Source organism: Pleurodeles waltl, chromosome 4_2, assembly GCF_031143425.1.
Source record: "Pleurodeles waltl isolate 20211129_DDA chromosome 4_2, aPleWal1.hap1.20221129, whole genome shotgun sequence".
Taxonomy (NCBI): domain Eukaryota; kingdom Metazoa; phylum Chordata; class Amphibia; order Caudata; family Salamandridae; genus Pleurodeles; species Pleurodeles waltl.
In genome coordinates this window covers 17,668,424-17,686,626 of record NC_090443.1, presented here as the reverse complement: position 1 = coordinate 17,686,626, position 18,203 = coordinate 17,668,424, and the positions used below count along the sequence as shown (strand labels likewise).

General features: G+C 44.5%; 1 protein-coding gene across 1 annotated transcript in view; it reads left to right on the top strand.

Moving 5' to 3' along the window:
- Nucleotides 1-18,203, top strand: part of C3 (complement C3) — a 236,948-nt gene that overhangs the window by 70,436 nt on the left and 148,309 nt on the right. The window contains exon 11 of the mRNA XM_069230418.1: nt 17,459-17,605. Within this exon, the coding sequence (XP_069086519.1) occupies nt 17,459-17,605 (147 nt within the window). The remainder of the gene's footprint in view (nt 1-17,458; nt 17,606-18,203) is intronic.

Genomic DNA, 18,203 nt, shown 5'->3' with positions numbered 1-18,203 from the left:
CTCGTTAATCTTACCTCTGTTCATATGCTTGCTTTTTTCAATTTACTGTGGCTTTGTGGAAAACAGTACATGCTAATAAAGGGCCAGGCGTGGAGGGGCAGAGATCAATAGTTCGGTGCTCGAGGTTTGAAGGACAGAATGTACAATTAGAGTACTCAGGTTTCGCCACCCTCTCGCAGAGTGCTGAGTAACAAGCCACTATACTCATGTTTTCTAACTTATGGTACCAACAGAAGTTGAGGTAGCAGATTGTAAAACAGACATTTGCAATGCAATAGGTCTCACATTTGTGAGAGTTAGAGCAATTGTCATTGTAACTGATAATGCTTTTTTTTACCAATGTCTTTAGTTTTGTAGTGTAGGGGATGTATGTAGTGTGTAGTGGAATTATGTGTGTTGTATTGGAATTTGTAGTTGTTTATTTGTGTGGTGTGGAATTGTGTGTTGTGTAGTGTATTCGTGTAGTCGAATTATGTGGCATGGTGACTAGATAGTAGTGAGAGCTGCAGAGAATAGACAAAAATGAGAAGGATAGCTAATTTGTTCAGAGAGTGGTTACTGACATTGCGTCAGAGAAGCAGAAATAGTGTGTGAGAAAGAGAGAAAGACGGGGAGAGCAGGCCACAGATGCATAATGAGGAGAGAGTGTGTTTGAGAAACAGAAAAATTGAAAAGGCATGGAAAAGAAGCTGTACGTGAAGTTCTGAAGATAACTATAGTAGTGAGATGGGAATAGTGTGTGAGACAGCTAGATAAATGGGTATGGCATTGGTAAATGCAATAGGTTTCACCTATGTAAGGAAATGGCTCTCTGTTGCAATTACGTCCCACTTTTTGCCTGATACTGATGCTGACTTGACTGAGAAGTGTGCTGGGACCCTGCTAACCAGGCCCCAGCACCAGTGTTCTTTCACCTAAAATGTACCATTGTCTCCACTATTGGCACACCCCTGGCACCCAGGTAAGTTCCTTGTAACTGGTACCCCTGGTACCAAGGGCCCTGATGCCAGGGAAGGTCTCTAAGGGCTGCAGCATGTCTTATGCCACCCTGGGAACCCCTCACTCAGCACAGACACACTGCTTGCCAGCTTGTGTGTGCTGGTGGGGAGACAAATGACTAAGTCGACATGGCACTCCCCTCAGGGTGCCATGCCAACCTCACACTGCCTGTGGCATAGCTAAGTCACCCCTCTAGCAGCCCTTACAGCCCTATGGCAGGGTGCACTATACCACAGGTGACGGCATAGGTGCATGAGCACTATGCCCCTACAGTGTCTAAGCAAAACCTTAGACATTTTAAGTGCAGGGTAGCCATAAGAGTATATGGTCTGGGAGTCTGTCAAAAAAGAACTCCACAGCTCCATAGTGGCTACACTGAATACAGGGAAGTTTGGTATCAAACTTATCAGAATAATAAACCCACACTGATGCCAGTGTTGGATTTATTAAAAAAATGCATACAGCGGGCATCTTAGAGATGCCCCCTGTACTTTACCCAATTGTTCAGTGCAGGACTGACTGGTCTGTGCCAGCCTGCTGCTGAGAGACGAGTTTCTGACCCCATGTGGTGAGGGCCTTTATGCTCTCTGAGGACAGAAACAAAAGCCTGCTCTGGGTGGAGGTGCTTCACACCTCCCCCCTGCAGTAACTGTAACACCTAGCAGTGAGCCTCAAAGGCTCAGGCTTCGTGTTACAATGCCCCAGGGCACTCCAGCTAGTGGAGATGCCCGGCCCCTGGACACAGCCCCCACTTCTGGCAGCAAGTCCAGAGGAGATAATGAGAAAAACAAGGAGGAGTCACCCACCAGTCAGGACAGCCCCTAAGGTGCCCTGAGCTGAGGTGACCCCTGCCTTTAGAAATCCTCCATCTTGGTTTTGGAGAATTCCCCCAATAGGAATAGGGATGTGCCCCTCTCCCCTCAGGGAGGAGGCACAAAGAGGGTGTAGCCACCCTCAAGGACAGTAGTCATTGGCTACTGCCCTCCCAGACCTAAACACACCCCTAAATTCAGTATTTAGGGGCTCCCCAGAACCTAGGAAACTAGATTCCTGCAACCTGAAGACGAAGAAGGACTGCCGACCTGAAAGCCCTGCAGAGAAGACGGAGATACCAACTGCTTTGGCCCCAGCCCTACCGGCCTGTCTCCCCACTTCAAGAAAAACTGGAACAGCGACGCGTCCCCCAGGGTCCAGCCACCTCTGAAGCCTCAGAGGACTACCCTGCATCTAAAAGGACCAAGAACTCCAGAGGACAGCGGCTCTGCTCCAAAGAAGAAACACCTTTGCAACAAAGAAACAACTTTTAGAGGACTGCATGTTTCCTGCCGGAAGCGTGAGACTTTCCACTCTGCACCCGACGCCCCCAGCTTGACCTGCGGAGAAACAACACTACAGGGAGGACTCCCCAGCGACTGCGACCCTGTGAGTAGCCAGAGTTGACCTCCCTGAACTCCCCAGTTTCGCCTGCAGAGGGAAACCAGAGGCTCCCCCTGACCGCGACTGCCTGCTTCTAAGAACCCGACGCCTGGTAAAAACCCTGCACCCGCAGCCCCCAGGACCTGAAGGATCCGACCTCCAGTCCAGAAGCGACCCCCAGGTGGCCCTCTCCCTTGCCCAGGTGGTGGCTACCCTGAGGAGCCCCCCCTTGCCTGCCTTCTTCGCTGAAGAGACCCCTGGGTCTCCCATTGAACTCCATTGCAAACCCGACGCCTGTTTGCACTCTGCACCAGGCCACCCGTGCCGCTGAGGGTGTACTTTTTGTGCTGACTTGTATCCCCCCCGGTGCCCTACAAAACCCCCCTGGTCTGCCCTCCGAAGTCGCGGGTACCTACCTGCTGGCAGACTGGAACCAGGACACCCCGTTCTCCATTGAAGCCTATGCGTTTTGGGCACCACTTTGACCTCTGCACCTGACCGGCCCTGAGCTGCTGGTGTGGTAACTTGGGATTGTCCTCAACCCCCAGCGGTGGGCTACCTTGGACCCAACTTTGAACCCTGTAGGTGGTTTACTTACCTGCAAAACTAACAAACACTCACCTCCCCCAGGAACTGTTGAAAATTGCACTGTCTAGTTTTAAAATAGCTTATTGCCATTTTTGTGAAAACTACATGCTATTTTGCTGATTCAAAGTTCCTAAGTTACCTAAGTGAAGTACCTTTGATTTGAAGTATTACTTGTAAATCTTGAACCTGTGGTTCTTAAAATAAACTAAGAAAATATATTTTTCTATACAAAAACCTATTGGCCTGGAATTGTCTTTGAGTGTGTGTTCCTCATTTATTGCCTGTGTGTGTACAACAAATGCTTAACACTACCCTCTGATAAGCCTACTGCTCGACCACACTACCACAAAATAGAGCATTAGAATTATCTCTTTTTGCCACTATCCTACCTCTAAGGGGAACCCTTGGACTCTGTGCATGCCATTTCTTACTTTGAAATAGTACATACAGAGCCAGCTTCCTACAACCTATGCGATTAATAATTAGCTGTTTTTGTTGTAAGTTGTAGCTTGGTGGGCAGTTGTGCAATTTAAGCAAAAAGCTTTAAAAAGCATTGGCAAGCCAGTAGGTCTTGCCTATGTGAGATTTCGTGGCTTTGCTAATGTTTTTGAGCTAGCCCTCGCCGTCGTTCCCCGCATCCAACAAAAGACCTCCGGCAGCAGATCCTTCTCCTACCTCGCTGCCAAGACCTGGAACATCCTTCCGACCAACCTACGGCAGACCCAAGACCTACTCACCTTCAGAAGACTCCTCTAAACCTGGCTCTTCGATCAGTAGCAGCAGCAGCCCCCCTCCCCTCCTCAGTGCCTTGAAACCCTCACGGGTATGTAGAGCGCTTTATAAATTCTATGATTGATTGATTGATTGATTGATGAAAGATAACTCTTATGGAACCTTCTGTAAGCCGTGAAGACAGTCAGATGGACTAACAAACCTGCTTTTACCAGACCCGGATGTAAATATTGTAGATTCAAGAACTCCTTGACCGGTGTGCAGAGTGCTTTTGTTGTCTAACTTCCATTAAAGAAAGCCCTTATTTTTGATGAAGAAGCATGTTAATCTGGAAGGTCTCATTTCTTTGTTCAGACAGATTTTTTTTAAATACCCCTTTGAGGGAACTTGAGGAGCTGGACTAGGGAAGTACAACTTACGTCTCTGTAACCCTAGCGGTATCTCCTTCGAATATTCATGGATATAATCAAATCAATCAAATCAAATCATTAACATTTATAAAGCGCGCTACTCACTTGTGCGGGTCTCAAGGCGCTAGGGGAAAAAGGGGGGGTTATCACTGCTCGAACAGCCAGGTCTTTAGGAGTCTCCGGAAAGCGGAGTGGTCCTGGGTGGTCCTGAGGCTGGTGGGGAGGGAGTTCCAGGTCTTGGCCGCCAGGAAGGAGAAAGATCTCCCACCCGCCGTGGAGCGGCAGATGCGAGGGACAGCAGCGAGTGCGAGGCCAGAGGAGCGGAGGAGTCGGGTGGGGACGTAGAAGCTGAGGCGTCTGTTGAGGTATTCCGGTCCCTTGTTGTGGAGGGCTTTGTGTGCATGGGTGAGAAGTCGGAAGGTGATCCTTTTGCTGACTGGGAGCCAGTGCAGGTGTCTCAGGTGTGCAGAGATGTGGCTGCTGCGGGGTATGTAGAGGATGAGGCGGGCCGAGGCGTTTTGAATGCGTTGCAGGCGATTTTGGAGTTTGGCTGTGGTCCCGGCGTAGAGGGTGTATAATCCACTTTGACAAGGATAACACTTCTCTTTTAAAAACATGTTTTACATGTGTCGCTCGGGCAACACGAATTGAAAGTGTTTTATGATCCCAACCAGATTTCCTAAACAACCAAACCTGAAATACTGTAATGTAACACATTCGCCCTCGAAAGTAGTGTTAAACTGAATGGCATAGACATTGGGCCACATTTACAAGAAAGTGGCGCATCTGCTTTGATGCGCCACTTTCCTTGCGCCCCCCACTAACGACACCAAGTGTGCGCTGTATTTACAATATGGTGCACCATGGCACTCGTTTCGACTATAGCTATTGAGGCACTTTGCTGGATAGTGCCATCAATTATAGTGGAAGTGCAGCAAAGCACTAGGGAGGACCATAAGTTACTATGGGCCCGTCACTTTAACACCTGCCCCGAGCAGGGTTAAAAATTATGAAAAAAATTTCACAGTGAAATCTTGTAGATTTCACTGTGTCATTTTTTGGGGTCTCCCTGCAGGAGAACGCCCCCCTTGCATACATTATACCTGGCACAGGTATAATGTGGCACAAGGGATTACAAAGTGAAGCAATGCCAGCATTGCACCACTTTGTAAATATGGCAAAGGGGAAAGGCCTCCTTAACGCCACATTAGCGTAAAAAAAAGACGCTAGTGTGGCTCTAATAGGCACTAGGGCCATGTAAATCTGACTCATTGTTTGTGTTTTCTAATTTAGTTCAGAAAAAGAATGTGCTAGTTGCCAGATGACTCAAGCATGTCTACTATGGTGACCATATGCTTTTTATTTTTAAACATTTATTTATTTGTAAAAAGTAATTCTGTTACAAAGCAAGCAACAGTGAAAAGTAAGGAAAGAAGGAAAATAAATAAATAAGAATAACAAAAGGCAAGAACATCTTTCACATTTATTCAACCACATTGATAAGTTGTCTATATTAATAACCGTGCTTCTTGATGGTGCTTCCATGAGTTTTATTTTTAGAAATGTAATATTTCAATTGGGACGCACTGTTACAGCTGCTGGTGCCGGGCAGCAGCCCTTTAACTGTTTGGGATGCGCCCGCTTCGCGGGACACTCTGATTTGCTGACCGGGCGGAGGAGGCCTTTTAAGTCACTGAAGCGCTCCCGCTGCACAGGTCGCGCTGTTACAGCTGCTGGTGCCGGGGCAGGAGCCTTTTAACTGTTTGGGACGCGCCCGCTTCGCGGGATGCTCTGATTTGCTGACCGGGCGGAGGAGGCCCTTTAAGTCACGGAAGCGCTCCCGCTATGCGGGACGCGCGCTGGGGGCCAATGGTGAGCCCATCCTTCACCCGTCATCGCCAGGAAGAGGCTGGGCTGGGACCCCCCTCTTTAATTCTCCACTGGGGTCCCCCTTGGGATAGATTTGTATAACTTTGTTAACTGAATTACGAGGAGGAGGAAAAGGAAATCTCAGCTATTTTGGGTTAGAGGAGGGTGTATTGAAATACCATGGTCCTTCCCTGTCTTGTCTCATTTTTGACAGGGCACCAAGGCCCAGGAGCACTTTAAGAACCTCTTGTACGCCGGCCATACAAGTGAGGACGCTCTTTTTATATGATATTTGACTCATGAGCAATTTGGGAACCGGCGATTATTGATTGTTGACTGTGACTACGTATTTTAACCCCTAAGCCATCTAATTAAGGTAGTGTGTTGCAGTGGACTGGTAAGCCAATTTAATTTGCACTTTTTGTTCAGCCTTACCTCCCACACTGGAACAAGCTTGATACCATACAAAATATGGGTAAAAGGAAGCACTCAATACTGAATCACCCTTCAAATCTAAAAGATAGTACATCTATATTAAAATATATTTCAGGGGCGATGGGGATGATAGATAAACAAATTGCTAATGTAGAAGGAAAACTGTTGATACCTAAAGGACAAACTTCCAAACTATCAAAACATATTGGGATGCCTGACGATTCTACGCATAGTGATCAGGGGGTCGTGAATATAGACGTAAGGCACACAAATGGATGTATTCAAGACACCTCAAACCTGATTTATACCCTGGATGATCTTTCCCCTGTAGCTAAACGCCCAAGGAAACCAGTGGTAGGATTGGTAGATAATACTCTTAAAAAATCGCTAAAGAAAGACGCAGTAACCACCCTTGTTAGACAGCCATTGAAGAAATTATCTCGAAAGAAAATTTCAAGTAACTCAGGAGACACAACCCAAACTCTCCTTATAAATCTTCATGAACTAGTAAATACCCTGAAATCATCTATTGGGGCCTCATTGGACTCTTTGTCAGAGCGCTTAAAAGTGGTGGAGAGTAACCTAGAGGCAGGCCTAGGAATTATAAAGTACTTACAACCTGAAGACATATATTATGAAAAAAAAGATTCTAGTTCACCACTGCTGATTCCAAATTATGAGAGTAATATCCAACCTGTCATGCAAGATAGGACAGATGATTTATATTTGAATTCAAAGCCCCTGATAAAACTACAACCACCACCACCAGTACTAAATCCTAATCAAATACACCTGACCTCAATGCCTTTGACCAAACTACAAACACTTCCACTAGAACCAAATGCTAGATCATTAAAGTCAGCAAATAATATACTACTTAGGGCGGGGATAACCCAGTCTCAGTTAAACTTAGGAGGGAGTCAATATAGTAGAACAAGATTTTCGAAGCCTATATATACTCCAAGTGACCTTTTACATCTCCCTCCGGAGGTAACTCCATATGTAGTGGTCCTGGCTAATGTCCCATCTGTACATGACCAACAGATGGAATCATGGTCGGCTTTGAGGAACAAGGCTCTCAACTGGATAGGAACACGCTTGGGCTTCGGAATGGTGGCGGTCCTGTTTGATGACATAAAAATGGTCAGAAGAGTTAAGTGGATAGGAAGTAGTAAGAAAGCACTAGAAGGAGATTGTGTGGTTCTTTCATTTAGATCCCCAAACTTAGTGGATAGAATTATCTGCGAATTAGAAGCAAGGCAAGCCACATCTCAAGAAATCTCGCTATTACCTTTGGGATTTTTTTATCAAAGACATATGAGGTAAAATTTTAAGAATCCACAATCAGTAAGTAGAACATCTTTGACCAGATCAGATCCTATCCCTTCCCGTACAGATTCCACCCTCTTACAACTTTAGAAGGTCTAGATTGACTTAGCATGAATAAGAAAGACCCCTCCCACGAAACGATCCAGGAAGTATATACAGAAGGGCTTGGCATGACTAAGGAAGATATACCCTACAAAGTGGCACTTGAAAGAAATACAGTAGGAACCCAGTCAAATCAGAGAAATCCCCTCTCAAAAGTAATTAATCTAATAGATGGTGGCATACCCCCTCCAATAATAAACGACGCGTACTGTGAACCTCAACAGAAAGCGGAAATAGCCTTACTTTATTGGAACATTGCAGGCCTAACTAATAAGATCAGTAATGAGCTTTGGGTGAATTTTATAGAAGATTTCTCATGCATATGTCTCCAGGAGACTTGGCTATTAAATCCTGTCCATATAAACGGTTATAAGACATTCCATACACCAGCTGTACAGAGCAGACTTGGCAGGCCTAAAGGAGGCTTATGTACATATATCTCCAACAAGTTATGGTTACAGAACTTAAAGATGCAAACTATGAGATCGCATTATCAAATGATAGAGAGTAATTTGGACCAGAAGACTCACTTAGTAATCATCAACTTTTATAATAACGTCCCACCAGGAGAACTTCCTAATACTCTAACGGTGATGGGAGAGGATCTAAACAAAATATTTGCAAACAATAGACGTGAGACTCTTATCATTTGGGGTGGTGATTTTAATGTTCATCCTTGTAAAGAAACCTCAGAAAGGGTATGTGGTTGGGATACTGAAGTCATTGGTCCAAGACTTCACTTTTCACATAATACCAAAGGAGATGCAATTAACTTAATGGCTCAAAATTACAACCTGTCTTTTGTAAATGAATTATATTTTGAAGAATCTCTGTTTAAACCAACCTTCAATGGAAGGGGCGCTAATACTGTGATTGATTAGGTCTTAATGTCAAACCACTTTGTACACTACCTCACTAATTATATACTTCACGACATTGCAATTAGTGATCACTTTCCTCAGAGCCTGAAACTCTCACTAACTTCCTTCACATATGCTAAAGCTGATAGGGTCACGCTGGTAAATGACATCGAAATAGCTCCACGCAATGGATACACACTGCAATGGTCCCAGACAGACCCAAAGGGGGTCATTACGAACTTGGTGGGCGGCGGTAACCGCCATGCAGCCGCACTCCCGCGGCCCCCATTACGACATCCCCGCTGGGCCGGCGGGCGCAAACCAAGTTTGCGCCCGCCAGCCCAGCGGGGATGAGGCTGCAACATAGGAGCCAGTGAAAAGCTGGCCGGGGCCCTGTTAGGGGGCCCCTGCACTGCCCATGCCAGTGGCATGGGCAGTGCAGGGCCCCCCAGGGGCCCCAGGACACCCCTTAACGCCAGCCTCTTCCTGGCGGTGCAAACCACCAGAAACAGGCTGGCGGTAGCTGCCCTGGCGGATTATCACCGCCAGGGCTAAAACGGTGGGAAACCGCCGGCGCCGGCGGTGCGACCGCGGCGCTACCGCCGCGGTCGTAATAAGGGCCTCCGTACCGCCAGCCTGTTGGCGGTACGGACGCCACATTACCCCTGGCAGTCTCTAACCGCCAGGGTCTTAATGACCACCAAAGACTCTACTGAAGCAGATAATATGCGATCACAATCAAGCCTTTGTAGATTGTCTCAGTGAGAACATAGATCCAGGAAAATGCTTAAGTGCTTTTATGCAGATTATGCAAGCCGTAAAAGAAGCTCTTACTATTAGTAGAGGAAAGGTGGGACAGAAAAGGGAAACGGGTTGGTTTGGCCATAATTGCAGAAAAGCACACAAGAGACTAAAAAAGGCTTTAAGTGTTCCTAAAAGATGCCTGACTGAAATACGTATATGTAGACAGGAATATAAGACAGCCATGAAAAAAAGGAAATCTATTCTGAAAGGAACCTTGTAGGAAACCTTACATAAAGCAAGTTGTATGAAGGATAATATTATTTTCTGGAAAACAATAAACTTTCCTGTGTTAGGGGATAGAGATACCCCTAGGATGGAAATTGCAATCTCGGAAGAGGATTGGATTGCATATTTTTCTAAGATATACTCGCAGTCCAGTGATATAAATCCCACAGATCCCTCAAATGGCCCAGGCCCCTAGGAAGGCCCACAGCTGATCGTAACACCTCAGTTTAGCTTAGAGGAGGTAGTGGAAGCCATAAACTCAAGCAAAGCGGGGAAAGCGCGGGGTCCTGATGGCGTTCGGATAGATTTATATAAGGCCAATACGCAGTTATTGGGTCCCTTATTGAAGCAGACATTGAGGGCCATTTGTATTCAAGGACCTCCATCATCGTGGCAAGACTCTAATATTGTACCTATATATAAAAAAGGCGATCGCCTCATCCCAGCCTGTTATAGACCAATCTCCCTACTTGATACATCAGCTAAATTAGCAGGTAGAATCATCATCTTGAATAGACTCCAAACATGGGTGGAAGAAAAGGGTGTTTTATCTCCAGTACAGTAAGGTTTTCGTACAGGAATAGGTGCGGTGGAGCTGGGTCTGAATTTAAGCACTATAATCGGAAAGTACACAACGATTAGAGAAGGTAATTTGAATTTGGCCTTTATAGATTTATCATCAGCATTTGACTGTGTACTACATGAGAAGCTATGGGACATCCTAAGCAGCACAGGGGTAGAACCAACAATAATTCAGTTCATACAGGACTTGTATACAGGATGTAGAGCAAGAGTAAGGTATGGGCTAAGAGGGGAATGCACTAGGCCTTTTGGCATACACAGTGCAACAAGGCTGTGTACTTGCTCCATTCCTGTTTTCAATGTATATAAACAATTTAGAAAGTGAACTGATAAGTAAATGTAAAGACCTTCCCCAAATAGGCAATCGTGCTGTCCCGGCATTACTCTATGCAGATGGCGCAGTACTTATGGCCAGGACACCACTAGCCCTTCAAAAACTTTTAACCACCTGTATTACTTTTATGACAGACCTGGGACTTACCGTTAATCGTTCTAAAACTTTTATAATGAACTGCGGTAGGAAACATGGTAAAACTTATAACACCACTATTCAGGAGGGGAGGGTCGAAATAGCTCGAACATTCTCATATTTGGGTATAATGTTTGACAAACAGGGTTCTTGGGCACATTGTATGAAAACGAAAAAAGATCAGATCATTAAGACAACAGCGCCTCTGAGGATTTTTTCAAAAAGGTTAGGGGGGATTACCCCGCCGAACATGGTAAAAATCTACAGACCCAAGTGCATTCCGGCTGCTATGTATGGGTCAGGTATTTGAGGGTATATTAACTGTAAACTGATCCAGACGTTGGAAAATGATTTTTTCAGATACCTGTTAATGGTAGCAAACGGTACATCATTGTACATTAGTCACGCGGAGTTAGGGGGTCTCTTTTCTAGCTGATTTGATAAAGATCCAGCCGTTACTATTACGGCATAAAGTTTGGACTTCTGAGCACACTGGATTAAATAAGGCTATTTTATCTGATTGCATGGCGTCAACATATTCGTCAAGGGTCCCCTGGTTGAGATATATTATGACCTTTTTTGAAAATACGGGCAGTAAAGAGTATTACACAAACCCAGATTCATTGGAAAAAATCACCAGGAAGGAACTGAGGGCCTTGAAATTAAAGTATTTAGAAGAATTGGGACAGGAGATAGAATCAAAAAAGACCAGCGTCATGTCTAAACAACTAATTTTGTCTGCAGAGGGCATGCAGCCCTACCTGGTAAATGTAGTAAACCACCAACATCGCTTTGTTCTTACAAGACTAAGGTTAGATACCTTCCATCGCTTAGTAACCTTTCCAACCACGAATGACTTGAGTACCACTTTAAGGTTATGTCCCTGTGACGCAAAGGCATTTCAAACTACGATCCATGTGGTCTTATTCTGCAAATTTTATGCTAAGCAGAGAAAGCGCTTATTAGTGCCCCTTCTGAGATCAATTAATTTGCGCCAGTGTCGTAGTGCATATGTTAGTCTGCAAGTTTTATCTTCTATTGAAATGTGTGGAATTTTGGCTGACCTTTTATGTTCTGTACTAACTGTAAGAAAGTCTGTGGGGGTAGAGGTGTAATCTTAATTAGTTTATTTAAATACTTGTCAATGGAAAATTTTATGATATGTATTTTAGCTTTGTTATTTATTCTTTTACTATTTCATTCTATTTATTGCTCTATTTATTATATTTAGATGCGTTTTACTTGAAACTTTTATGGCTTGCTGAAAGTCGAATAAAGTTTGTACAAAAAATATTTACATTGAAATAATGTTATTTTTTGATCCATTTGGATAACTATATTCACTTTATTAGACATAGAAGTCTGATTAATTTCATTATGTAAACAATTTCCGATATTCCAATATTCTACCAAGACAAATCACATTATGCATTCACCATCACTGCAATGACTGAGTATTTCTATATAAAATGCAATGTGCTGGTTACAGATCTAATTTGTTTGTCTAGCTATACTGTCATAAGATTATAGTCTTGGTATCCTATGTTTTTAAAGACAAAGGTATGCCTATTTTATATGCCTGCCAACTATATTCAGAAGCAGCAGAAAAAGTGTTTCTGGGTTTAATTACTATTTTTTTAATCATGTTTATTAGCATTTGGAGCAGTAAGACAATTACATCATGGACGTCAATTCACTTAAATGCTAGGGTAGCGGAAGTGACAGCACACGCCCTCTGACCTCCACTTTCACTCACACACACATATACTGTCTCTCACATAAACACTCACCCGCAAGCACGCACACAGCATACATTTAAAAGCATTTTTCCTTGCCTCAGCTGCCATGGAAATGGGATATTCCAGCTAATTGTACTCCATTTTTATGACACTAAAAGTGAATACTATTTTATTATTCACTATTAGTGTAATAAAAATGGACAGAAATAAAGCGGGTGGAGCCCCAACTGATGTCCATACGGACGAGCTGCCACTATGTTCCTGGCCCTGGATTTGACTCCTCTAAGGTCAGGGGTCGCAAAGCCAGTGCCAGGGGTCACAAGAGGCAAGCCAGGGGTCGCAGCTAATGACTTACATGAATTACATATGTGCTTCTGGGTTTAATTAACTTTAAGAATCAACAAGACATTTGCAACGCTCTCCTGTGATCTGGGTGACAAGTCTTGGAGCATTGCTAGGGGGTCAGTGTCTCGGGGGCCAAGTTGCCAAATCGGACAGGAAGAGTGTTTGGGACTGAGAAAGCCTTTGCATTGCAGAAACTCACCTAATGGCACTGTAGCACCAAAAAGCAGAATCAAATCTCTCAGCTGAGAAGGTGGATGAGGCTGGAAGCCATAGTGGAAATTCTAGATAATTAAAGAAAGAGACACATGTGAAGATGCCATCGGGCACAACAACGGTCTCTACACAATTAAACTGAAAAGATGCTTCAGACGCTAGAAAGTTTAAGTTAAACCTATGAGGAAGTGGGAAAGATGGAGCACCAACGATAAATCTTATTGACATTGAAACGAGGGATAAGATTATGAAACAGATAGTTTGGTGGAAAGTGATCGATCCTCTGTGGAGAAGATCAGATATAACGATGCCCACGTCTGTGCCAGAGCATTTGGCTGAGGAACATGGCCTTGTTTGCATTACAAAGAACTGAACTCGTTGAGCAAAAAGATTGTGGGCCTCATTCCGACCCTGGCGGTCCAAGACCGCCAGGGCCGCGGGCAACGGAAGCACCGCCAACAGGCTGGCGGTGCTTCAGTGCCCATTCTGACCGCGGCGGTAAAGCCGCGGTCAGAAAAGGGGATCCGGCGGTTTCCCGCCGGATTTCCTCTGGCTGGGCTGAACCTCCATGGCGGGGGATTCCGACCCCCTTCCCGCCAGCCTGTTTTTGGCGGTTTTGACCGTCAGGAACAGGATGGCAGGAACGGGTGTCGTGGGGCCCCTGGGGGCCCCTGCACTGCCCATGCCACTGGCATGAGCAGTGCAGGGGCCCCCTAACAGGGCCCCAGCATGATTTTCACTGTCTGCATAGCAGACAGTGAAAATCGCGACGGGTGCAACTGCACCCGTCGCACCCCTGCAACACCGCCGGCTCCATTCGGAGCCGGCTTCTGTGTTGCAGGGCCTTTCCCGCTGGGCCGGCGGGCGCTCCCTTGGCGGGCGCCTGCCTATTAGGCTTATTTATGGTGGAATAAATGAATATGTAAATTATGGCCAGATGTAGCAAGATACGATTTTGCGACTCGGAAATTGCGAGTCGGTGCGACTCGCAATTTCCGAGTCGCAAAATCATATGCAGAATGGTGTCTCAGACACCTTCTGCGAATCGCAAGGGGGTCGCAAAGACCCACCTCATTAATATTAATGAGGTGGGTCACAATTTGCGACCCCCTTGCGATTCCCTGCACTCACAGGGATGGTGGCCTGCTGGAGACAGCAGACCTCCATGTCTGTGACTGCTTTTTTAATAAAGCAGTTTCTTTTTGTATTGCAGCCCGTTTTCCTTTAAGGAAAACGAGTTGCAATACAAAAGAAAAAATGAAACCATTTGGTTTCGTTTTTTCAGAGTAGGCAGTGGTCCGCTGGACCACTGCCTGCTCTGAAAAAATATTTTTGGCGACATTCACAAAGGGGATGGGGTCCCATGGGGACCCCTTCCCTTTTGTGAATGAGTTAGCACCCACTTGACATGGGTGCTAACTGCGAATTGCTTTGCGACCGCGTTCACAGTCACAAAGCAATTCTGCATTGCAGTGCGAATCGCAAATAGGAAGGGAACACCCCTTCCTATTTGCGAGTCGCATTCCCATTTCCCGACTCGCAAAATGGGAATGTGCATCGCGATGGGCGTTTTGCATGGCGCAAACTGCAAATTTCACAGTTTGTGCCATGCAAAACGCTTTCTACATCTGGCCCTTAGTTCCTTTGTGGAAGAAGCTGCTTGGAAGGTGTGAGGGGTTCACCAGGTTGAAGTTTGCAATGGGAATAGTGCCACGGCTGTAGTTGTCTTTGCGTGTTTTGGGTTTGATTGGGTAGGTCTGTGTACAGATGTTCCTGATCTGGGATTAGTGACTTTTGTGGGTTTAGGAGGGCATTGGTATGGAAATGTAGGAACTAGTCCCCAAGACAGTGTTGTCTATCATGACTACTTTTGAGTTTATTTCGTCTGCCTATGTGTCCTCTCTCCACTAGATTTGAATGAATAGCTGTTATTTTTGTTTTCTGTGAAGTATATGCTCAGAGCTGTATATATCGCAAAACATACAGGGGCAGATTTATGGAAAGTGGCGCTGCACTGAGTGCAGCACCACTTTCCCTGCGCCCCTTAGCACCCCCCTACCGCCACAATGTGTGCAGCGTATTTAAAATATGGTGTACCATGGCGCAGGGTAGGGGGCAATAGCATAATTTTTCATGACGCTATTGATGTTCTATGTATTGGTGCTACTCCTTCAGAGTACATAGAGCCCCATTCTAAAGAATGGAAGCCCCCTTTTAACGCCTACTCTTGAGAAGGCGTTAAAAGTGCTGTAAAAAATGGCACAAGGAAATCTCATAGATTTCCTTACGCCATTTTTCCTACTCCCCTTTTTGCGCGATACACATGCGACGCCGGTAATAGACTCTCCAGCTCTTCGGTTGCGGGTCAGAGGTAGGAGCTTTATTTTTATTTTCATCTTTACTTTTACTGCTCGAACTTATAATACTTCAGTGACACGCTACCGACTGTATAGCGGTCTCCGGTGGCATTTACGGCATGGCACACATGCGTACACATCACTGTGTGCCATGCTTCCGTCTCTTGCTTTGTCTGCCTTGCCCTATTTAATTTCCTTCTTTTATCTTGGGCACTTTCATAAGTTTTACGTTCCTTAGTCCCTCACTACCTCAGATTCAAAACGCATATTGTTTGCTCAACGGTTTACGCTTCTTCGAGCGAGCCGTCTCTGCCCTGATTTAATTTTATTGTTATCCACACCTGTGTGCTATATAATCCACCCTTTAATTATTAACCTTATGTTTATCACATGAGTTCCTTAACTTCTATTGCCTTCTGAGCAGAGGGACATCTCATGTTTACAATGGGGACTTCGATTTCACTTTTTATTTTCTCTCTAACAACCAGTAGGGAAAAGAATCTTAACACATTTTCTTATTCTGGAGGGGATTGACATGCTACCTACCTATCTCCATTTTGGCTTTTTCTTGGGGTTCAGACCTAGCTGCACCCTAACTGTCCCCATCCTCGTTTTCCCTACTTTTGTTGTTATAAGTTTAGCCCGGCGTTTTTATGCCTGTTTAATTCCCTCCTTCACATTTAGGCTTATCATGGTCTTCAGGTACTCCTTCCATCATTCAGCATATCATCCTTTAATATACTAGCGGTTCATTGAAATTTTGGAACACCTTTGGGTACTTCCATGCTTTGGAGGTATGCTCTGTTCTATTTTTTACATTGCCCCGTATGCGCACGTCCCTTTTTTCTTCTTTCTTTTTTCTCTTTTCTTCTCTTTTTTCTTTTTTCTTTTCCCTCTTGACCACTATTAATTCTCTTTCTCATAATCTCTCTCGCCTACACGGATCCTTCCTTCAACCTTTCGCACAGCACAAGTACTGGGGTTCTCTCTCTTTGTAATTATGCTGTCGCTTACTATGGCATGTCCTGATTGGCACTCTTGGTCTAAAACATTTGACACAATCACTATAGCAATAGTTCCAATTCTCATAGACGTCACGAAACAGGCATGCTCACTGTTACGGCACAAATATGACGTTATCCGTCTGCAATTTTGGGCCTCTCCACTCACTCACAAGATTGTTTCTTGGTAGACACTGCAATTTTTGCATACATTAGAAACATCTGGGATTGACTCGTTACATTTGTATGTGTTCACAGTCTTGAAAAAGTCAATTTTGACGAAACACGTGTCGTCTGTTTGTTTTTCCAAACATGAGAATTGCATTTGCCTTCTGATACTGTGCCCAAGATGTCCTATTGGGCCAGTTGTCATTTCCATCCAGAGACATTCTAGAAGAATAAAGTGAAACTTTCACATATCTGCGATGTACAGTGGTTTTTTCTTCTGCATTCCCCTTTAGTGCTGTATTGTTGTTAAATAGGCAATTTTGTTGGTGGTTTGCTGGATACCTAACGCCTCACATTTTTCTTGTGTTTTGGGGCAATTAACATTTAAGAATAAAAAAGTAGTCACATTATTATCAAAGGTTCACCAAAAGGCTCATAACTTCAAATGGTAATACATATTTATTAAGCTGGCCATTTTGAAATCTATTTATGTAGAAATAAAACACTCATGCAAGTGAATTTAAAACCTCTTTCTTTTCCCCATAGCTACATAACCCATGTGCCAATGATCACTATATTACCCATGCAATCTGAACTTGGGCCTTGATGTTGATTTTCCTGTGTTCTTTGTTGTTTCTTACTGTTTCGGTGTAAATTTGTGTTTTGGGTAGATGATGATATTTCTTATTGAGCCACTGTGTGATGAAAATTATATCAGTGTTCTGTTCAGCATGCAGGATAACTGTTCTGTTGGATTATCTAAACGCTAGTTGCAGAGCAGACTTCCCCCTCACCAAGTTCTGTTTTCTTCTCAGGTCTTCGTTACAAACCCTGACGGCTCTCCTGCTCACCGCGTCCCAGTGGTTGCTACCCCTGGAAACATTGAAGGCAGTACTCAGGCAGATGGGACCACTAAGTTGACAATAAACACAGCATCTAATATTGAAGAGTTACCCATTACTGTGAGTACCCAAATGCTGAAATTGAAATCATATACCTCACACAAAGATAGACATTCATCACACAGCGGCCTTCCCCTCACCAACTGAGAAACATCTTCACACTCAAATTGACGATTCAAACATACAGTGATAATTTTCACTGTTGGGGCTTGATTATGAGTGCCTCAGGATCAGATGGGATAATCTGATAAAATCTGACACCGCATTGTTCAGAATTTATCAGGTACTATAACTACAATGTATCCTGCCTTGAAAATTGAGCATAACATGCAGATTTTGGTTCTTACCAATTCAAAATCCATGTGTTGTAGGTATTTCTGGATTTTTTTCACTCTTCGTATTCCATATGTTTGTGCAAGGATCTCAGTTTACCGAGCCACATATTTGTCACTTGCATACATTGACAACCATTACACACACACTTACAAACTACCCTTGAACAGAGGGATGAGCCTCATGTGCAGATGGACACTTCTGTCTCATGGACAATGTAAGTTATACATCCAGGCATCTGAGCTTACGCAGGCTTTGTGAAAAATGATAAAAGCACAGTTTCGAAGATCGGACATGACACATTGAGGGAAGCAACTGAAGGCTA